This window comes from Cupressus sempervirens, chromosome 3 (assembly GCF_028749045.1).
Source record: "Cupressus sempervirens isolate cs-2001-9-10 chromosome 3, ASM2874904v1, whole genome shotgun sequence".
Classification (NCBI taxonomy): Eukaryota; Viridiplantae; Streptophyta; class Pinopsida; order Cupressales; family Cupressaceae; genus Cupressus; species Cupressus sempervirens.
The window spans coordinates 712524886-712549012 of NC_143120.1; the positions used below are offsets into that span (position 1 = coordinate 712524886).

General features: G+C 37.0%; 1 protein-coding gene across 6 annotated transcripts; it reads right to left on the reverse strand.

Moving 5' to 3' along the window:
• Nucleotides 1-748: 748 nt before the first annotated feature.
• LOC149568749 (uncharacterized) lies at nucleotides 749-22860 on the reverse strand. Of its 6 annotated transcripts, none has more exons than XM_089821646.1 (11): nucleotides 22649-22827; nucleotides 22366-22427; nucleotides 6689-6808; nucleotides 6482-6590; nucleotides 6120-6371; nucleotides 5823-5938; nucleotides 5368-5432; nucleotides 4945-5228; nucleotides 4641-4797; nucleotides 1418-1482; nucleotides 749-1132 (listed from the first exon to the last, which is right to left on the reverse strand). In XM_089821646.1, exons 3-11 carry the CDS (start codon nucleotides 6806-6808, stop codon nucleotides 975-977), a joined length of 1326 nt encoding a protein of 441 aa, XP_089677772.1. In that variant the 5' UTR covers nucleotides 22366-22427; nucleotides 22649-22827; the 3' UTR covers nucleotides 749-974. The 6 variants fall into 6 exon arrangements, with proteins under 6 accessions (XP_089677772.1, XP_089677773.1, XP_089677771.1 ...); XM_089821647.1 differs by having other exon boundaries at nucleotides 6482-6570; nucleotides 22649-22783; XM_089821645.1 differs by lacking the exon at nucleotides 22366-22427 and having other exon boundaries at nucleotides 22649-22860.
• Nucleotides 22861-24127: the final 1267 nt, after the last annotated feature.

Below are 24127 nucleotides of genomic sequence, written 5' to 3' on the forward strand. Positions count from 1 at the left end.
TATGTGATTCATAAGGAACCTTGAGGTTGTTCCATTTGATCACAAAATCTATTTACATTGTTTAGCATATGAGAATCCTTATTCAAGAGAGTTGTAAATTTGATATTTCATCTTGGAATGTTAAATATTTGATTTTGTATGTTGTGGTGGAACAAAACTCAGATCAACATGTCTTGACCCTATTTCGAAGCAAGCTAGTATGAAGAAGACCCAACTACACCCAAAAGCTGCCAAGCACAAACTAACTAGACAATAACCAAAATTCGTGAAACAAATGAATACCCAAGGATCCATCTTAAACAATGCCGGCTACAATCATACTCGACCTCACACCCAAATCATCTATATTGTGGATTCATAAATTGCATGTCCTACTTGGTTTGAGTGAGCTATATATTTTATGGGGATATTAGAAACTTATTTTATAGGTAGTGCATGAATCATCTATATTTTCTATCAAACAAAAGGGGAAGCAAGTGTCCCAACCCTATTAAAAAGCAAGCTAGTAGGTAGACACGAATACAATGTCATCCTAGAAGGAAGAAGGCCCGACTGCAGCCAAGCTGCCAAGCATTAACTAACAAGACTACAATCAAAATGTATGACACAAAAAAGTGCCCAGGGATCCAACCTAAACAATACCAGCCACAATTATATTCAATCTCACACCCAAATTATCTATCTTGGGGATTCATGGTTTTCATAGAAATTTCAAAATCTCACACCATATAGAAGATATAAAGAGAGGTGACATAAATGATGAATGCATAAGTATAAACGGCATACACATGATCCTTGGAATGTAATATAACATTTTTAAAAAGTCCGACTTCTCTGGATTCTTGAGCTTAAGAGATATGCCACTGGTCATATTCTTTAGCATTTACCTCAAAGCACTACAATGATTTTGAGGAGATTTAGGTTTTAGACGGTCGTGCCTGCTTTGGAGATTGAAAAGATAAGAATCAATCTCGTCAACGAGAGCCAGGACCCATTTTTCGCGGTGGTGTTGAACGCACACAAACATCAGTTTCATCTCCATCTTCATCCTCCGAGTTTGCACTAATCCAATTGCTTGGATTAGGTTGAGAAGGTCTCTGATAAATCATTGGATTAACATTCACCACTCCACCTGTCAAACAGAAATGCAGATATAAAACATAAGGAACTCCATTATATTGCTCAAAGAACCACATATTCATAGAAATAGATAAATTGAGGCAATAATCAGCCTTTAATGTGAAGGAAGGTGTATAGAGACTAGAACTACAACAAAACTACTTATTATACGCATCATACCCTGGCACATAATATTTATTTTGCCTCAAAGTAAATATAAAAATAAAACTAAAGATTACCCATAAATAGAACTGTACATTGAAAGAAGCCAAGAAACATATGCCTAAAGCCATAATACCTTCTTGTGGGTGCATATCATGTCTCTCAGTTATACTTCCCCTTCCACCAGAAGACAAAACTGGACTAGAGGATTTGTGTATTATTGATTAAAGAAAAACCATACTGAATAGAGACAAGGGTAAATTTGAAAAGCTGCAAACAAAAATGATTTTAAACCCACAACATTGCAGCTAGGAGAAAGACATGATCATGAAATATATGCATGCATTATGAAGGGACTAGAAACAGACTCACTTCCCTCTTGTCCATTCTGTGCAACTAGAACCAGGGGATAAATTAATTTAGGAACAGTTAGAATACCCTAGCATCCTAAAAAGTGAAATCCTGAATACCAAATAAAAAATAAGATGCAGCACATCTCGCTGCCCGTGTATGATTCCTCATTTATACTGCTCTCTTTACCATGAAATGTACATTGATTGGAGGGGAAAAACCGGAATAATGGTGAGAAAAATATCTAAAGAATTGTTAGTTTTACTTTTGACAACAATTTCTGGCAAGTCCCTATTTGACATGGAAGGGGCATAACTAAAAAACAAAAAAGCATCCTTTACAAACCCTTCCGGAACAGGATGGACCAACAAAAATTCCACTACATCCAAGGAAATGTGGAAATGTGTCCCACACTATCTAGACACTGACATGCATACACTTGAAACAAGTGAATTTACAGGATACTGTTACCCTCCAGTGCAATCCTACTTGAGCATTGGGTGGCAGTAATAGTTAGTTACACCTATTAGATTCAAGAGTGGCCATGAACCAATCATAGAATTTTCATGGACGATGCCATTTATTTTCAGTGTTTCTCCAAGAACTGGGGACAGCATATAATTTTCCAGATTTCAGGGATGGTGGAGAGATGCTATCAAATTAATAATTTAAAAAAATACCAAGATAACTTAAATGAAAAGGACCCTGAAGTTTGAAAATATGAAAATTCAAATATGTACTAAAAAAATAAACATGAATCAGTCTAAATCATATTTAATTATCACATAGGTAAGTTTAACTCATAACATTACGTTTGTTCAGTCTTGAAGACACTGAAAACATTAATCAAATAAATTAAGTTCAAATGAGTCAATGTATTTTCTCCAAAATGCATAGGATAAAGATCTCTCTTTGACACTTGTAGCTTTCCATGCTTAGCAGTTTAATGTTGACTTAACCTGCATCTTGAACAAGGGTCTGAGCTGGGATTAAAATAACCCTTTGACCATCAATAAGCTAACAAGTTTGCTTTCCATTCAAAGGATTCCAAACCATAATTAATGGCTGTGTTTTGCAAATTTAAGTTTAATCCTTGCTACTAACCAGCAATGCCCTTGTATCTAACTTTTGCCAAATTGATGCCAGAAAATTCATGTTTAAATTGTTCAGTAGCTTTGTTTTTTTATTTAATAGACTATATTTTAGGGTGTTGTTGGGGGATGCCTCACATCCCTTGGATGTCCCTCAGGCTATCAGTGCATCGCTAAGCATTTCCCCACAAGGTGGGGAACATCTCATTCCCTTCCCATCACCACAAGAATACTTAGCCAGGGACATATCCCTGTGACCCGTTAATTAATATTAAGTGTCTGCAATCTGCTGAAATACAGCAAGCATTAAAGAATGACTACATTACATGAGCAATGCCATTTGATTTTTACTGCCTTCACTGTGTTCAAAAGAAAGATTAACAGAAGTCAAGTCATTTCATATAAAACAGGACTGCATCACATATCTGATAATACAAAATATTCAATAATATCATCAGTTACAAATTAGTAAATTACTATGGGTTCAGATTAATAAACTCCATGATCAAAATGGATTTAAACGAGTCATGAAATTTGTCCCACTTCACATTTAGCCTGCCAATTGATAACATCAAAATTAGGTCTCAGTTATACCTATGTAAACAGGCCAAAAACCATAAATGAACAATCAGAAATTAAGAGGGATGCCTTTCTGCAAGGTTTTCTACTCATCGTATAAACCATGTTCAACCAATTACATGTAATGGCAGAGACGAAGGCAGGGCTGTTTAGGGCAGGCATACTAAACAAGATTATCTTTTGTGTTATTGATGTTTGCTCTCTCATTTGCCTAGAGATAGCTTGTCATAGAGGTACTTTTGTGTGCTGTCCATCCCCTTGGAGGGATTTGCTTTCTAGTATACAGCTTCCAAAATATTTTTAAATCAAACAATGCATTGTCTGTCTATTTTTCTCAACCAAGATGTTGAGGTATTCTATCCTTTCATTCTCTCTATTTCCGATGCAAGTCTCTTTTTCAGCTAAAACATTTATAACACTTTAAAGGATCAGAAAACAGACTTACAAGAGATTTCTGATGAATCTGGCTATTAATAGGAATATTGCTTGTCCTAAACAAATGCAAGTGGATAATTTGGAAGAGTTATGAAATCTCTAACTACAGCCAGCAGATGAGATCACCTGTCAGTATGTTATTTCAACAAATTTAACAAAATCAAGTGGCTAAGGTATTCCATCTTTTGTGTTGTCAGATTTCCACAATTAATTAAAATTAAATTTAGAGGCTTCTATTTTAGACTGTGTAAATGTTTTCAGCATCAACATTTTGGATCATGCTCCATTATCCATCATCGGGATGTAAGCGAGAGCACAAGATGTAAAGATATAAGATCTCACATTTTAGCATCTCTTGCTCTCTCTTAAATCCTGATGATGGATCACAAAGTGTGATCCAAAGCATTGATGCTAAAAACACATGCACGGTCTAAACAGAAGCTTCTTAAGTTAATTCCATCTTTTTGTTCTCATTATTTCTCATGCAAGCCTGTTGCCAGTAAAACATACATATAGTTTTGAGGGATCCGGAAATAGACTTGAATCAGTTGTTAGAAATTAAAGTACAGTGAATCTAGCCGTTATAATGAATATTGTAGTTGTTTGTTGTAAACAGATGCAAGTGAATGATTCGGAGGACCTATGAAATGTCCCTACAGCCGCCAAAGGAAATTAACTGACAATATGTTATTTCCAAACTTAATAATGCACATAAACTCAGTTTCTGTTTTGTGTGATATATTTCTTATTAGTCAAATCTGATCAAAATTTAAAATTAGTCATCCGAGATTTGATAACTATTATGTGTATCTATTTTTTCTAATTTTTTCTAAGCACAATGCAAGTTAGATGGCACAAAAATTATAGTGCAATATAAATCATTTGAATGTCATTATAGGATACGGTTGAGGTGATGTCCCCCTCATATCTTGTCTCACAGAAAACTGATTAAGTGTTTGTTTCCTTTGAATGCGTGTAGGAATCTCTTCACTTGCATCAGCACTGTCCCGCATGATAGGATGATCTGCTTCTTCCCCACTGACACTTTTTGTGCCACTACCTGCTCAAGAAGTAAGCCCAACATTAGGTGTTTGTCAAAATTCAATCTTGAATGTAAGTTGCAACCAGATGCTACACAGATACACACTTCCACAGCTAGAGATAGGATAAACATATAGACACTTCTTCCTTATCAGCAAGTACCCACCAGATATATTTGACCAGATTCTAGTATGATCAGAAGGTGGTCCAGAGCCAGCTGAGGGGACAGCTTGTCCACTAATATGTTTAATATGGTTATGAGGTGTTTGAAATCCAGGACGCCCTTGTCCGTGGTCCTGCTGCTGTGAGACCCTATTTTCGACAGGGATCCGCTCTGACTTGTCCATTTCTCTAATTTGTGAAATTAGCATGGTTGCTAAGACAAGTGTGGCATCAAAATCTGCATTTGCGCCATCATCCAATCCAAACGTAGGTGCCAATAGGATAGGCCTGAGATATTGATACAACCAAAAATGTAAGGATTAAAATCCATTAACAATTTTTTTAAAAGGGCTGTTGAACTTCCAGATCTTAAACGTAAGTTTCCAATATAATTGCATAACATATGAAAAACACCCAGATTGCTTACTCGTCGGCCTTCTCGAAAAACATATGCATACCAGCTTCACATGCTTCACAGAAAGAAAGAAAGGCCTGCCATTTCAGCCAAAGGATGGGACTAGCAAATCAACTTATATTAAATACCATGAAGTTTTAAAAATAAATGTTACCAGTACATATAGTGATAGACAGCTCCATTAGTTGTTCAGTATCACACTACTAAAATTAAAACTGTATTTAGGTTATGATGACTGTTAAATTAATGAAACATAATTATAATAGATTCTCAAAGTTTGGATTTAGAATTTAACAGCAAAAAAGTTAACACGCATAACTGAGAGTAGGGTACAATGTTAAAAAAATAGACTTCAATATGAGACATCTTATTGTGTTTTTTTGACTGAGAATGCTGCTAGAGCAATTTATCAAACCAAAACTAAATTTCAATTCAGACAGTTTCTGCAGATGTATGTTTGACAATACCTTCAGTTCCTTCATGCTAAAAGTTACATCAACTACCGCTCCCCTGTGGCAATACTCCTGCAACTCCTCAGTGGGATCAATCCAAAGTTGGGTATGCAGTGCACCCTCACTGTTTTCTGGGTTGCAGAGAATTTACAAATTATACCACTGCCCATGAATGATTAAACATAATCAACATAACTCATGAAAATAAGCAAATGAATAATGAATCATCTCCCATTCAATTAATGCTCTATAAACCTGTCATGGAAAAAGCCCTAGGAAACATCATACAGAACAGTCCTGGTATCTTTTTACCTTTAACTGGATCTATGTAGCTTCTGAGCTCAATAGCTTTCCCTTCTGTAGAGTTATCCATTTCTGAAGGTAAGGCTGTTGGCTCAGTCGCAATAAGGGTTATTTCTTGAAGTGAAGACTGGAAATTACACAGTAATCTGTTTAAATCACGAGGTTTTACAACCAAATGGCTGGGAAATTGAGTCCGATCAAGTGCCAGATGTTGAAGATCAGGTTGATAATTACAAACAATTGAGTAAGTCTTTCGGATGCCTACAGCAAAGCACAACCATCAGAGAGCTAGTAAAATTGAATCAGTTAAGTTTTCATAAATATTCACCAAAACAAACTGCAATCTGCTGTCTTTACTTTCATAAACACACCATTTAAACAATCCAAAGTCCATTGCAGTTTTGTTGCCTCCGCCTCCGGCAAGCACACTGACAATCGATCCATACTAGATGGTGGTGTCCTAAAATTAGTACAAACAGCCTAAAATTCCATGTTAAAGATGAACACCTAACCCCTACATGGTATAATTGCTGTAACTGAAAGTGCACTGACATGTAAATAAGAAAAATCCTTCATACCTTGAGGAGAACGCTACATTGAGCTTGGGCTGTAGAAAGCCTGTCTGTATCAAAAAACTGTGGTTTGAATGTCATTGCTAAAAATGCTGACCGAGAAGAATTGAGGGTCCAAAAAATCATCTGAAAAGAAGTTAGAGCAGTTATAACAAGGACAGAAACAAACTTCGAAGACCAGAAAATACATGCAATGCATGTCTAGGGTATTTAAGTATATACTAAATTTCCGACACTTAAGTTAGATGCATTAAAGTTGGTATAATTAAGGTATTTTACCTTGTTTAATTCACAACTAGGTACTAATTACACTTTACTTGAGCTTACTTAGGGAATTGCATAGGAGTAGTTGGAGCATTTCCACTTTAAGTGGACTTATCATGCTATTATTTTAGCATATCCTCTTATATGGATGGACTTTTCCACCTTAGGTGGATGATCCACCTTTTTTCAACTTATCACTTTATCACCCTCCACCTTTGTTGCACATATTGCACAAATTTATTACACATTGAAGGATTACGCACCTGTGGGGGACATGTGGTTCTACCTTTGGGTGGACGATTATCATGCGATGAGACAATAACACTTGTCATTGCCTCATTCACTCCAACATTTCCACCTTGGCTATATAAGCAAGGGGTCTCCTATGTAATGTTCATCCAATTTTCCAATATTCTATTCATTATATTGATTTGTATTGCATTCTCGATAAGAGTACTGTTAATTCTTATCATATCATTTTCTCTTACCATTGTGCTTTCCATTGCCTCTAGATCATGGGTGGCTACTTTCATAGCCAACTCTTACAATTAATATATGGGACTGTAATAGTACAGAATCAGGCATACAACACAAGTATTTATACTATATAATGGTATTTGAGGTAACCTAAGTTGCTTGTTGAAGTATGGGTCCAGAGTTCACGTATGTTGATATAGAGATTTTTGCCCCCAGTTTCAGAATGTCCAGGTCTGTTGAGAAAATTAAATCATTCCCATAGGATTGTTAGTGTGCCATTAAATAATTAATTGAGAGTGCTGAGTTTGTTTAGTTGTTAATCTTGCAATTATCTATGTTTATTTATTTGTTAGACCCGTAATTATCTAATGCTGTTGTTATAGGAGGTTTCCTATAATATATGATATACAAGTTCTATAAATATGTAAATGCATTGATGAAATGAACATATTGAAACATAATAATATTTTCTGGGCCAATTTTTTTATATAGTGCCTATAATTTCTGCCCAAATCTCTGATATGGGTATCAGGGCTGGGCATCTAAATATCTTCTTTACTCCCAGTTTAGTAAAATTGCAATTTCTCTTTGAAATCCTAACAAATTGTAAAAATTCGAAATGATTTGGAAAGTTTAGACAAAGGAGAGCAAAACCCAAAAACACTTGGAATATATTTTGCATAACAAGAAAGCAATTTCGAATGGAAAATGGGGGCATGAATGTCATTTCAGCGTGCAGGTTTGGAGAACTTGTTTTTGCTTTTGTGTGGTGATTTATCATTGAGCAATATCCACCATCTTAGAAAACATTTGTCTTTAATTGTTAGTACAGATGTCATTTGGGCAAACATTTGGAAATGTATTGTTGACAATTCACTGAGAGTCTTAAATACAAACTTTGAAAGTCTTCACGCACAGTCAAGATATGATGGTACATCGTCTTTCTTAAACTCGTAAAAAAATTAAATTCAGTAGAATGAAGAAATTTTTTATGTAAATATTAAATTAGAGTTTATTTAATAGTTATATATTTACCCATTAATGGATTCTTAAGGTTTCATCCACCAAGAGTGAATAGGGAAGAAGTGAAGTGGGAAGCCCCAGAAGTGGGCTGGGTTAAAATCACTTTTGATGGTGCTGCAAAGGCAATCTGGGTCTGTCTGGAGCAGTGTGTGTGGCTAGAAACTCAGATGGTAACATTCTTGCGATGGAATGCAAAAGATTAGAGGGGACTGAAAATGAAGCTGAAGTCCAAACAACACTTCTAGGGGTTGAATTGGCATAGAAATTATTGGGGGAAAATTTTGCACTTGGAAGGTGATTTGCAAATCATTGTGAATGCTATTGCATCAAGCACTTCATATACATGGGGATTACAAAAATTTATCTCAACTATCAAAAAGAAGCTGGCACTGTTTTCTAATTTCAAAATCACCTATAATTACTGGGAAGGAAACTCACTGGCGTATTCATTGTCCAAATTGACAGTCTACATGGTAACCATGACATAGGCGGATGTGACGACAACAGGGCCCAAATTGTCAGATGAAATGGCAACCACAACATTGGAGGATGTGACAATAGTATGGCTACAAAGCAGGGAAGTGGTGATATGAGAAGTATGAGTTGGTAAAGATTTTGAAGGACAGGAAAGGACAACATCGCACTCAAATGGTGGAGAGTGAATGCTTTTCAATTGTCCTTGCACATGTTGCACTTAATGTGACTAATGACAACCAACTCTACTTTCCCATCTACACAATTGATGTGTTCATTCTCATTATCTTCTGCAAGCAGCTGCATCCCAATTGTCTTGTGCAGTGTGGTGAAGGAAAAGGCCATGGAAGCAAACATTAGTTTCAATACCAAGAAGCAACAGATGGCATTTAAGGGGCCAGTTACAGAGGAAAGGTTAAGACATGTTTTTACCTCTGTGAACACGGTTTTATCAACATCATTTGGGCCCTTCTAGGTGTGCAGTATGCAATTTCCAGTTTCAAATGGCACAGAAATACTGATATTGTGGCTCTTTTTTGTGGTTGGGGCTTGTATTTTGCATCCAAGGGGGGAGGTGAAGCAAATTGTTGAGCGTTGTGCGAAACCAGAGTGGAGAGTGGGACTAGAAGAAATCTTGCACTACGCAATTCCAGGGCAAGGTTTTGTAGCAGCACGAGATGATTGGATAGGGTTGTTTGGGGTTCCATCCCTAGTGCACCCTTTTCTACTGAATCGTTCTTTGGGTGATGGTCTAAAGAAGAAGGAGGAAGCCCATAAAGCCTCAGCATGCTAGTGGACTTTGTACATGACTAGGAATTGGAAGTAGTAGTAGGAATTCCAAGAAATCAGATTAACCCAGATATTCCCAAGCTGAAAGTAACTGGAACCTGGGAGAATATGAAGGAAAGGAAGGAAGCAAGGCAAAATGTGTGTGCTCCTGGTCAAGGATAAGTTGACACTACCTGTGGATGAAACTGGGGAGGTGATACTCGCGGTAGAGGTCGAGGAAGAAGAAATTCTCAAGCTAGAGATAGAGAAACACTCACAGAGCTTCAGCAAGAAGCCATGTTGGGAAATATGATTTTAAAGATGCAGCAAGCGATCCTTGAATTGTGGCACTTCCTCCCTTGGACTCCATGGTGTTTCAGTTTCTGTGAATGAGGGTTTCAGGTATGCTAGTGTTTCCAGCAAGGTAGTTCTTCACCTTGTTAGTTTTCTCTACTTTCTTGTGTGTCAAGTGCTTTTTTGGTCATAGCATTACATTTGAACTGGCAGGGATAGTAGTAAATTATGAAAAGTTGTCTAGGTCTGATGGCAAATCATATTGTGGTTCTTGTATATAGATTCATGCACGTCCCACTCTATGGATAAGTTTCTTGTTTTGGGGTGCAAATGGCAACACGATTCATTGCAAATTTAGGGTTCTTGGTGTTTTGTGTATCCAGACAACTACATAAAGTCTAGAATTTTTGATATTTTGCTATTACCAATAGGTTGTCTCAAGGACTTGTAAATTGGGTGGAATGTTATCAGGGTCTGGAAGACAAGTTTGTCATGGGGGGTTTTTATGTATATGCTCATCTGAACTATACGGGTGAAGGGTGTACTATCTGATGTTTAGATTGTTTCAAGGTGACGGAATATTGTGGAGAAAATTGGAACATCATCAGACAATCTAAATGATCTTAAGTTCGTACTTCATATCATATTATAATAATAAAATCATCTTTTACCGAGCAATAAAAATATAGTTATATTTATTTGAAAGATTTATTAAGTATCAATCACTTAAGGTCTTTGACATTGCTATGATTAGGAGGGCGGGGAGTTATGTAAAGACTTTTATCAAGGAGGAAAATAGAGCATTGATTGGAGAATTTGAAGGTAAAGACTTCCATGCATGGCAAATCAAGTTACAAGTGATCCTAATGCCCTTCGTTGATCCTTGCGATGTGGTGAATGGAGCCACACCAAAGCCAACTCATGCTGATGAAATAGCAAAATGGACTACAAAATTGAATATGTACTCCACCACACTGACTTTCAAAAACCGTAAAGCAAGTATGGGATGATCTCAATGCTTTGCTTGGATTGCATGCATCAAGTGCAAAGAGGGTCCCAAAGATACGGTTATTTCAGCTAAAAATGATGGAAAATGTAATACCGTTTGAAACACAGGTTAGTTTTGTTCATCGACAAATCAACTAGCTAAGAATAAAAGCTCAAGTAGATGATGATGACAAAGAAACTATTTTGTTGAATAGCAATAAATTTGATTGGCATAGTATGGGAAGATCTCACAATTTTATTTTAATTAGAGACATCAAGTGTAAACATGAGCCTAAAGAAAAAGCTATTCTTGCTTAAAAATTATGGAAAAAGACTATTATTCAACACAACAATAAATTTTGTTCCCTGATGAATCAACTAGTTAAGACAAAAACCAAGATAGATGATGATAACGCAAAAGCTATTTTGTTGAATAGCATGCCTTTTAGCTATAGCGATATAGTGTTCACATTGAAAAAGTATATGTTACTCTAGAAGATATAATCTCTGCCTTCATTGATGAAGAAACCAAGCAAAATGATTCAACCATAGAAGAAATTGTAATGCTTGTCTAAAACAAGGTTAACCATTTCCTCTAAATCTAATTCTTCTACTTCAAAGGGAAATCGATTCTCCAGGGATAGAATTTTGTGCTAGCATTGCAAGAAAATGGGGCAAGTCATGATAAACTGCATTGGATGTGCTCAAGATATCCTCAATGGCAAATACAATACAGATAAGGCATTGATAGAAAACAATAATTAAGAATGCCTCTTTGAAGTGGCTAATGAAGACCCTCCACAAAAGAATAGTAAGGAGAAATATATTTCCTTAGAAAAATCAAGAAATACTAATTTTTATTAGATGTATATGTCCCCAAACAAATTTATTTGTTATTTGTGATTGCATATGTGTCACTAAACACAAGTATTTATTGTGAAATTGGATGTGTATATCCCCAAAAACATTTGATGAGTGATAGTGATTCAATGTGATTGTCCCCAATCACAAAAGTTGGTAATTGATGTGTATCCCTAATCATAGTTGGGGTTAGTAGAAATGGATGTCCTTATTCGTAACTTTGATGTTGGCCACATGTGATTGTCCCAATGTAACATGGGGACACATCCCCCCACCACGACCTTCCTGCCACCAAGTCACCCTTGGGACACGAAGACAGGCAGACATCCCTAAGATGTCTAGAGAATGCCAGGCGTCCCTCGACTGTCTCGAGGACATCTACACATCCGTCATCCCTAGTCCCCATTCAAGATGAGACAGCAACAACTAGAGATATAGGGCTGGTCAGTGATCCTTTGGCAGATCTTGACAATAAGGAGTCTGGCAGTTCTAGCAATGAGGAGTTTGCCTTGGTGGCTGATTAGAGGCCTTCCTTTGCTACATTTTGACATGATTTTTGTGCTTTTTTTAATATCATGCCCCTCATTGTAATCACCTTTATAAAAAAAAATTATAAGATAAATCATAATATTCTATTTGTCAATAATTTGAATTTTCAATAGTAATTGGTAATAGGTATTTCATTATTCAATGTTCAAAATGAAAACTTCAATATTCATTGTTCAATGTTCAAGAATACATTTTTGTAATAGGTATGTTGTAATTGTCTATGTATAAGTATTATAAGGTCCAGGATTACTGAGAGGGGGAGTCAATTAGTAATCTATTAGACTCGAACTTTTATCAACTTATTACCAAATGATTAACCCAAATTAGATCTACTCAATAAAACACTCAACCACATTTATCCAATGTTAACTTGTGAACCAATCAGCAAAAAAGCACATGAAAGCATCCACACAAGTAACACAATAACACCAGTATTTTTCACATGGAAACCCTTGGTCAAAGGGAAAAACCACGGTGGGAATTAGTACCTACAAGTAATTTGCACTGTTCTGAAATACATCTGGTTAAAGGCCTAGCCCTTTTATGAGCTTACAATAATGCACAGTTAAAAGAAGACCCTGTTAAGAGTCACCTAGTAAAGGGATTTGCCTCTAGCCCTGTTAGGAGCTTTACCTTGTTAGAAGTAACCTTGTTGGAGAATTTCTAACTCAAGTTAACGAGTCATCCGGTGAAGCGAATTAATCTTCAAACCTGTTAGGATCTTGCTCACCCTATTAAAGTAACCCAATTAAGGGATTTAACTTGGAGAGCCTATTAGGATTCAACAAGGAAGATGATATGCGAATATCACTTCTCCTTTGCTTGTACAGATCCAGTTAAGCCTAGATCTTGCTTCTTTTCGAAGACACTCAACCACCTGCTCCACCGCACCCAACATTCAAGATCTACAAATTTGTAAATACATCATACTACAATATAAATATATTCTCCACTTGTTAGGACACTGCCTTAGCCAAAGCCAAAATGTATTACATTTGAATTTTGCCTCTAGCCCACCAAACATATTACCAAACCCTAATCCATTATTTACTAGATCAAATCGGCCACCAATTTCAATTGCACATTGATCCGACCAAGAACACTTACGCTTTTTCACTTGTTCCAACATACATGCATGACTTCACTAAATTCGATCACCACAATCGATGTGAGACCACAATATTGATCCACATCATACTACCACATAACCAGAACACTTTGATCACAAAAAGATTCACCGAAGTCGGACGTAACATCACCTATTAAGGATCAAACATAAATTGTTCTAAGTTTTCTATCAACTTCCTACAAAACGATTGTCAATCCATCCAAACCATTTCTTCTGGTAAATGAAACATTGTGCGATCAAAACATCAATCAAACAACTGAGTCTAGATCATATATCCAAACCATGACACTTGAAACCACACAAATTTGATAGAATAGTCCAATCATTCACCGTTTGTGACTGGATGTTCTTCCTGGTTGCTTTGTCTCACCTAAATCGATCATCACTCTATCCAAACTTGTTTCCAACTTGTGCGATCATAGACATTGCATCTAGGGACATCTCTGAGCCTCCCATTTGAGTTGCAAACTCCAATTCAATCTCCAACATTGTCAAAAACTGAATTCAGCTCTGCATATACAAGAACAATGCTCCTAGTAAGCTATCAATCAACATTACTTGAGTTGACATCAATGGCAATACAATAACTGATCAGTTTAGCATCAAACCTATATCATGATACCTCTACAACACAATATGCATCAGTTAAACAACACTATGTCCAAGTATTTGGTATTATTAGATCTTATACAGTTATACAAATATATAGATACATTATGCACATATATACATATATATGTGTACCACTGATTCAATTTCATTTGTCTATAAGATCTCCTAGGAACCAATAGCATAGGCTTCATTAAAGACATGTTAAAGGTTACCCATTGCACTGGGAGCTTTATTATTGGCACTGGGAGCTTTATCGTGATGACAACACTCACACATTGATGAAGAAATTCTTCCTAAGCCATCGAAGGATTTGAAAAACTTCTCAGTAGTGGCAAATGAAATCATTTTAGATGTGGAAAATTTATAGAGAATTTGGTGCCCTTCTTCGATACACATGCATCTTTTAGGAAGATTGGAAAACTTGGAGATTGAAAGAATTTCTTCAAAATCTTATCCATAATTTTGATCCAATGAAGGTAAGCCTTTAATTGGGTACTTTAAGTATGCATATCATAATTTGCTTATATCGAAAGAGTGGAGCAACAAGAAACAACAATGAAGGAAAGAAAGGTGAAGCTTCTAGCTTGGTGGAGGCACATATGACTAGTGGTGACAAAGCACCAATTGACACCCGTAAGTCTAAGGGAAATGAGTCATGCATTTGATTGTGACATTCCACAATAGAACCCAACCAACTTTGGGAATTGGGTGTGGCTTGAGCTTCCCTATTTGCAAGATATGTCTCATTAGTGGCTAATGATTTACTAGTGACATCTTCAAGAATAACTATTTCTTAGGCATCTTGGGCTTAGTTAGTAGGTGGTAGTAGTAGGTCTAGACCACAACAACCTATTACAAGAAGAATGTGAATCTCTAGTTCAAATGCCACAATAATTAGGAGACATAAGGATGATAAGGAACACATCCATATTGTAATAAGTTAATAACATACATATAGTACAAAAGATAAAAGATGGAAAATGATAAGAGTTGAACATTAGATTATGGAATATGCTAACTAATGAATGAATATATGTCAAAATTGCAAGAACTATGTTGTGAATGATATTGCGCAATTTTCTTTTTTGTTATTTGCAACTCTTCAATCTTACTGCAATTGGACATACATTATTGAAAAAAGTATGGATACTGTTCTTTTGTAAACATTGGGATATAACTACAACTTGTAGCACATTATGACACAAAACTTCAGTTTGTGAATCCATTTTCTAAGCTGAAATTTGGTTTCATTGCTAGGAACCCTAGTCAAGCAATAAAGAATAGATCAAATTTACAAGGCTATCAATTACTTTGATTAAATAATTGCTAAAGAAGGCATTATAAATAAGACATTTTTTCTTAGGATCTATTGTAGATTCCTTTAGATCCAAGCCTCATGAGAGGAAGTTAGGAACCTAGGAGATGACCAATGGGTACACAGAGATTCTCAAGGGATCCTTGAAGAGATGTGACAAATACAAGTAGAACAAGAATAATTCATATGGGATTCATGGAAGGATCAACAAATTCCGAATCATTAACACTCGTGAAGAAAAGAGATAATGAGCAATTAAGAGATTTCAAAGATAACATTGAGTTAGTGATTGAGTTAAATAAGAGTAAAGGAAATTTAAGAAACATTATAGAGATAAGAAGGATACCACAAACGAATGGAAAAGGCTAAGAATGTAAATTGTGCCAAGGTTTGTTGTAGGTAAATAAAAAGGAGAGAACCCACATTGTTTAGAAGATTGGAGTACAAATGTGTACGCCATAGGGGTTGTAGTTGAACAAATAGGCCCTTCGGGTTCAAGTCTTCCTCCCTCCTCCTTGAGCCTCTCCCTGTTCAACTGGGTATTACAGATATTACACTCGACATGGCTTAGACTCGATAAGATAACACCCTCTTTCAAAGGTTTCTCACACTTGTTGACTACTTGCAGGCTCTTCCGGCAAGGAGAAAGCTTTTTCCGCTTCCCACTAAGATCTATCTTGACAAGGATCTCACTAGATCACAAGTGACAAAATTGAGGCATTCCCAAGGTCTACTAGCAAAGGCTAGCACAAGGGGAAGTGGGTTGTTATCAAGAACCTTAGGGATGTTATTCGGGATTCTCCTCCTCCTAGGTGGGAATCGAGGACAGCCACCAAGCCCAAATAACAATCCTAGTAGCAATTGGACTTGGCGGAGCCGCCCTCTGGTTCCTTGCTTATCCACTATCAGAACAACAATGACTCTTTATGGTCCTTGTCAAGTCTTTTTTAGGATGTCCCTGAATCTATCAATATTCTTCTTGTTACAGAGACTTATGAGAGCCCTATTCATCCTCTTCCAGGTGTGTCTTCGATTATTAATGGTTGACTACGTTTAAGGATGAGGTTAGATGATCCAGTGAGGTCAAGGGGTCCAATAGGGTTGCCTGTTTGATCAAACAGTGCCTTTTTAGTATGATTTTCGTGGCTCATTCTGACAATTCTACCAAATTCTTGCGGATCCACATTGGTTGGACAACGTCACATTGCAGAGACATCTTCATCATAGTATGTTATTTCCTATCAGCTTCCTTGTACTATGCAATTCATAACACAGAGAGTGGTGACCCTTTCGAAAAACCTTCATGAGCACATTGCCCAATTTTTTGCCATGGGTGACAAGATCATTTTGGGGGATTTCATTGCACAAACCAGATACTATTGGACCCCCCTCTATGATCGTAGGTCTAACTTGGTTTGTACAATGGAATAAGATCCAAACAGACTAGGCTAGCAGCGATTCTCAGAGGATGGGCAAGGTCCCTTCACTAGATATGGTCGTCATCTGCTACAGTTATGCGAGTCTTCGGACTTGGTAATCTTGAACAGGGTTTCTCACTTTTCTAGGCTTGGTCTTTTCACCTATTGGCCTCACTATGACGGCATGAGTGTTGTCGAATATGCTCTTTCTTGCGCTTCCTTTGTTCTCTCCATCAACCACCACTATTTCTTGCCTTCCCTTGGCCGATCATGCCCTTCTTAGCCTCACCTTCAAGGTCTCCCCTCCTTCCCTCCATCCCTTCACTGCCCCTCCTAAGTTGGCCCCCTCCACCTGCACCTCCTTTTGCTTTGTCGAGAGCAACCGTGACCTTTTCGTCCACCACCTCAAACAACTCCTCCCTGGGATTCCTTCACTGACTCTAGGGGTTCTCCCTCCATGTTTAATTCATTGGCTACCAAAAAGTGGGAGCCCGCCCTCTCCATTCCCCACTAGACCTCCTACCTTTCTACAACCACAAGTGCAATAGTACTTGCCCCATGAATCAATGGTTAGATGGGGATTGTACGTCTTTCCACCATTTGAATTTCTCCACTCTTTCCCCCTCGTTCGTCCAATTGAGGATCAACTACTGTCACCTTCTTCGCCATAACAATCAAATGTTCTTCACGATGCAATGTAGATACCTCTGTAACTCTCTTTTGTAGTCTCCAAAACTCTTTTGGCATACCTTGTTTCCTCGCCTCCCTCCTCTCCCCTCCACCTTAGATCACAGCTCCCTGGTTTCCCACACCTCCACTCTCTAGAGTCTACAAGACCCCCAGCCCCCCCCACACCTCGTAACCATCTCTTCACGTTCTCCAATATTAATGAGGCAATTAGATACATGAACAATAGCAAGACAGTATTGAGGAAGGGTTCCAAGTGGAGCTCTTCAACCTCGGTATTATTGTTTTGGGCTCCCTTCTCATAGTTCTCTTTAATAGAGTGATTTGTACTGGCTTTCTTAACTCTTGGTCACTACACATTATCCATTTAATTCATAAGACCAAGTTGGCCTCGGACCCTGGCAACTACTAGAGCATCATGGTTGGGCATATGCTTGTCAAACTCTATGTCACCATGTTGAATACTATATTATCCATGGAGCTTGATCGTCGACACTGTCGTACTAGGGGGTAGGTTGGCTTTCCTATTGATTTTTAAACCATGGACAGGCTTGACACTGCTCGACGCTAGTCTATTGCTACTTTGTTGACTTTCGCAAAGCATTTGATTCTATTCCTCAGACAACTCTCTCCCAAAGACTTAGAGACATTGGGATTTTTGAGACTTTACTGGCGGCTACCACGAGGTTATATGAGAATGTGGTGGGCAGGTTCAGGACTCCATAGGGTTTTCTAAATCCCATTCAAGGCACCATTAGGGTGAAGCAAGGGTGTCATATCTTGATAAGCTTGAGTCTTTCCTCCTGGACTTCTTGCTCCCTAGTGATGGTTGCTACTTACACCAAGTTTTGACATCCATTTTGCTATTTGCCAACGACATGGTTCCCTTGGCTTCTTCTGCAGAGAGAGGTCAACAACTTCTTGATGGGTTGGCCTCTTATGATTTATGGCAATTAGTTGTGAACTTGGGCAAGACCCGGGTGATGGTCTTCAATTGCTTAAAGACCTTACATCTCCATTCTACTTTCAAGGCATTAAGATTAAGATCACCTCCTCCTATACTTACTTGAGGGTTAAGTTCTTCGGACCCTAGCTTCAACCCTACTATGTAGCCTTGAGTTGATAAAGGGCTTGGTTCCTTGGCTATGCTTGAGAGATAGTGGTTCAAACAACACTTTCAAAATACCACAACCAAGATGTCCCTCTTGGACTTCTTGGTCAGACCAACTATTCTCTACAGCTCTATCATTTGGTGGGGCCCTCTATTCGAATATAATTGAGCTTCGATTGAGAGAGTCCCAACTATCCTCCTTTGACGCATTATCAATCGTCATCGATCCACCCCCCACAATATCATATTTGTTGAGTTTGATGCTCATCCTTCAAGATTTGGTTTGGTACCTTCATCTGCTTCGAGGCTTCGCAAACTCCTCTAAGGGTCATTGCAAATATTCTTATCCAGTCTATTGCTCTTCCGAGATGGTTGCAATCCAGTCCAGCTAGGTGAGCTCATTGTTGGGTCGCTCAAGCCTCTGCTCTTCTTTGTTCAATTTGGATATTGATGGACTGCCTTCTCCCCCTTCAGTTCTCGTTGGATGCCCCTGCTTACCTCCTTCCCTCTCGAATGAGCACGTCATGAATGACATCTGCAAACAATATATCATTACAATGCGGAGTAACCCTTCAAGGGAGCTCCACCCAAGGATGGCTTTCTATAGTGAGCACTAAATGGTTATCCAGGACGGGATCATTAATCACCCTCAATACCTCACACGCCGTTGGACTCATGCCCTCCACATCTCCTTGGGATCCTTTAGGGTGGGCTCCCATTGGCTACATAAACAAATAAACCATCAGATTGATAGAGAGGAAAGGATTTATCACCTCCACCCTCTTGGGGAGGTGGAGAGGGAGAGACATTTTGTTTTTTTTTCCCCCATTCACTATGAGATCAAGGGGACATTCTATTGTTTATTCAGGGGGTACATGAGACTGCCTTCTTTCTTTAATTACATTGATCAGTGATGTCTTGACCTTTATCTCCAAGAGGCCATGCAATTTTCTGATCACTCTCTTAAGCTTCAGCTCCCACTAAGACAAGCTTCAAAGCAGCTCATCACCTCCTTCACTCTTGGTCTCCTACCTAGGGGACGAAGAGGTCGCTCTGCCATTCTTCAAGTCACACCAAATCTGTGACCTCGCTAAGGATACACTCAGCAACATCACCCTACCTCTAGTGACTCCTTCATATGAACGGGAGCGTGCACACACACCTTCGCCCCAAACCGTATCCTTTGATGATGGACTCCTCACCTATGAGGAGTACTTAAGTTCTCCTTGTTCTGCCTTTTGACTATCCTATTTTGTTCTTTCCACGAACACCATTTGGTGCTCCCACTACTGGTTGCAGCCTTGTTTGTATGTTTTTCAGTCCTTTAGACCCATTTGTGGTCTCTTGTTGGACATTAATAAATTTATCTTATCTTATCGAGAAAAACAAATGAGTGAACTGCTCAATGAAGCATCAAAGTAGTTAGTCACTCATACCAACAAAGCAACATTAATTCTAACCAAACCAGTAGGAAGGATTAAGAAGTATGATATTTCTTGCACATAATAGGAAAAAGATTGGTGTGGTGTGGAGGCTCTGCCACTTCTCATGTTAACACAAATACCCCACTCTAAACTAGATTTTGCCAACCTAAAAATCACAATGGATAAAATATTTGAGGGATTTGTAACCCCCTTAGAAAACTTAAAACCCCTAAATTTAGATGTACAATATTTGGATCCTATAGTCAATACAAGTGTGCAAAAAAATGAAAGAATGATGAATTAAAAAAGATACAATATCAAGGAATATAGGAAGAAGATGATCATATGTTTAGTAACTTGACTAGGAATACAAGTGAGAGATTGAAAAACAATATAAAATGGAAGATTAAGGAAGAATGGGAAATACCACAATCTAATAATGTGTCATTAACTAAAAAAAATCTCCTAAAATGAAGTATATTTTAAGTCAGGAAGAATCTCAATATCACATATATTTGATCATTTGAGACTATAATATAATGTTAGGAAGACGGGTTTTCAATACATACTTATTGTGAGACAAAAAATAGAGACTCCGTAAACCAAATGACTAATACCAAAAGAGAGAAATCATCAAATAATAAACCAATTCAACATTGCAATGAAGCCAAAGGAACTTCTCTCAACATGGGCTCACTAGTGAAGCTCGTCATTTTTTGTAGGGATACAATAGAAGTAGTCAAACACATATTTGTTATGGAATCTTTGCAATAGAGAAAAGGAACAAAGATCAACAAAGTTCTTCTTGGTGCACATTTTTATTTGATTCAAACTTTCTACAAGTACTTGCATTTCATTGGAACTTCTTTGTTCCTTTGCCATGGCTTGTTGTATCTTCGCCTATGCTTCTTAAAGCCTTTATTTCTTCATTTGAGAGTTTCAAATTGTAGCCATTTGGTTTGTGTTCGGGTGACAAGTGAAATTGCCTTTTTATTTTAGGCAATTGTCTTCGTGGTTGGCTAGTTCACGCCATTTGCATAGCATTGTTGCATTCCCACCTTGTTCCTATTAATTTGACATCCTCAAACAAAGTGCCCCTATTCATCGCATTGACATTGTATCATACGGTGTCCTTTTGCATCGTATTGAATTCAATTTCTTGACTCACTATTATTGTTGATTATTATTCACTCTTGTATTCCAATACCCAACAGGTTACACACTTTTGTTGGTTATTTCGTTGCGTTAACAATGTATCTTTTGAGTTAGAATGTTTGTCTTCTATAAAGAGCATTGGCATGCTTGTTTTGTAATTGTACAAGCAATCCTTGATAGAATGTCCCAAAACTTTGTATATATCACAAAATATGTTTTTGGGACAATTTGTAATATTATGACTCTCATTTTACATTTTGTGCACCATAGCCCCTTATTACCTTAGTGGCGTCTTCTTTGGCCTTCGAATCCTTCATCTTCTCATCATGTCCTTCATCAAGGCAACAAAGGATTTTCATATCATAATAGCCATATACCCAATACTGACGCAATCCAACTGAACATCCACTATCAAACTAGTGCTTAAATGGGCTCAGACTAACCATGCACTAAATTTGTAATCAACAATATGTAGTATGAACCAAGGAATTAACCAGATATCTCCACATTTTTCTATTAAAATCAATGAACTTCAACTACAACTTTGAGAAGTAGAAACCATGCAAAATATAGAAACTACACACAAGAATCCACAATATCTTTGATGAGAATTGTATATTAACTTCAACATAACCTTGGCAACAATTTATTATCTCCACCTCCTACTATTGCTACTTCCTCTAAACTCCTATCTAATGACCAACTCCTTACAAATGAGAAGGCAAAGTCTTTTATGGACTTCTCAATTACAATGAAGGGTCCAAATTGATTTGAAATCAATGGCAAAGATAATTCTAAGCAAATTGTAATTAAGGTTTGTTGCAACCACTCCTAGCAAACGTTTAATATCATTCAATGAGATAAATACATATTGTTTCAATTTGTTCAACTGTTGAAAACAGTAAACTACAATAACCATGTAAGGAAACAAATGACAAAAGCAAATAGTTTGGTAAGTAGTTTGCAACGTAGGTTGAAATCTCTACGATCCATGCCTAGATATAGTCTTTTGAAAACGAAATCCCACTCAAAATATTAATGAGATTAAATATATATAGTGAAAAACATCTTTAACGGATGAAGCATCCTTCGTGTATGGCATTCAAGTCAATGGCTAGCCAGCAGGGCAATTTACCAGTCAAAAATTAAATAACTAATGATGCCTGCCATGGCCATGACCTAGAACATGACCTTTACCTGCAGTAACCAAACATTGTATAATTCACTACATGCTCCTTCATATTTAGTTCAAAAATATATTTTAAAAGTTTTTTCATCGTTAGGGAGAGCAAATGAGAAGTACGATACTGAATAAACGATAGAAAGACATAATTAGGTTATCTGTATAAAGCGTGTGAAAAAGAGACCAGAAACGTTGGTCAAATAAAGAAATGAAAAAGTTAAAAATCAAAACATACCTTGTCAGGAAGGCATTCGATGCTGAGCTCGTTACCAATCTTGGCTAAGCAGGTAATGGCTCTGTTCAGGGTTTTGATGGCGTTGCCGCTCATCGCACACTCCATCTCTGATATTCAAATTTGATTAGAATTCGCTTCACACAAGAAATTGGCAATACTTTCTACCTCCGGAGCTGTACGTTTCACTCTCTTTTTTCGCGCCTTGCACTAAGTTAGACGGATGTGCTTACAAATTAATTGACAATTAGAAAACAATTTATTTTTATTTTTATTTTTATTATTAGTTGATTATTTATTTTATTATTGGTTAATTGATGAATGCTTGATTTGTGGGGTTCATTTGGAGCCATTAAACTTTACCAAGTAGACCAAGGGTCCTCTCCAATATTGTATTCATCAAATTAAAAAGATTCTATACTTTGATTTTTGATAAAAAATCATTTGTGATTTTTTATTTTAAACTTTTAGATGGATAATTTTAATAATAGGTATTCCTTTAGAATAATGCCAATAAAAAAAAAGTTATTGTATACTAATGTAAATGCACCTAAGAAGTTAATGTAAACTATAGTTTTGAAATAGAAAAAAGTTTTAATTTTTTATTATAATGTAGTAAGAGCAGTCAATTAGTTAGAGGAGGGAGGATATTATTTCATAGTTATACAAGAGGCCTTCATTATTAGGGATTTTTCTTCAACTTGTAACATTTTCTTCTTCATTATGTTTCTTGACAAGTTATATCACGTCTTACAAAAGATATAATAAACTAGGGACCTTACTATTACTTGGTGAACATGAGGCACATGTATAATGTGACTAAGGAATAATTAAAGATGTGCATGTGAATTCGGACCATCCATGTCCTCTACATTAAGAATAGTTGTGTGAACCATCAAAATTATGCTTAGTCGCCATTATATCTATAACCCCATTTGCACCTTGAGGAGGAGATGGGTTCCTATGAGGGGAAGGCAACATGTGTGCAATAGTACAAAGAGTGTTGCTCCATTCAATAAGAGGTTGGAAATGGATAACTTTTATAATATCATGTTTATCTTGCACTTGAATAAAGAAATAAATAATCAAAAACCTTTCCAAATATTAAACAAAGAATGAACTATAAAATCATGCCACATTTGAGCAAACTTGGCGAACATCCATTGCGAATCATCTAGAAGAATCATGGGGCAAGAAGAGAGCTCGAAAATTATAACGCCCTGCCAGGGAACCCAAAAGAAATTAACCTAAAGTTTCACTAAGTTTTCCTAACTTTTTTTTTTGAAAGATAATAACATCAATAGATAATATAGCGAAAGCAATAACTCACATACATATAGCTATCATAAATATATTACGTCTCCTAAGGGTTCCATGACATTGAATCACATTTATAAGCTTATTAATATTAAATTTAACACAATACCAAAATCCACATCATGGAATAATCACAAGTACGAATCCAATAAATAATATACAATT

Coding starts and splice junctions, on each gene's coding strand:
- LOC149568749 (XM_089821645.1), bottom strand. CDS start 22,753: ATGGAGTGTGCGATGAGCGGCAACGCCATCAAAACCCTGAACAGAGCC. Junction 5,939..6,119: donor CTACATAGATCCAGTTAAAG/GTAAAAAGATAC, acceptor TCTGCAACCCAG/AAAACAGTGAGGGTGCACTG. Junction 4,798..4,944: donor AATCTGGTCAAATATATCTG/GTGGGTACTTGC, acceptor CTTCTTGAGCAG/GTAGTGGCACAAAAAGTGTC.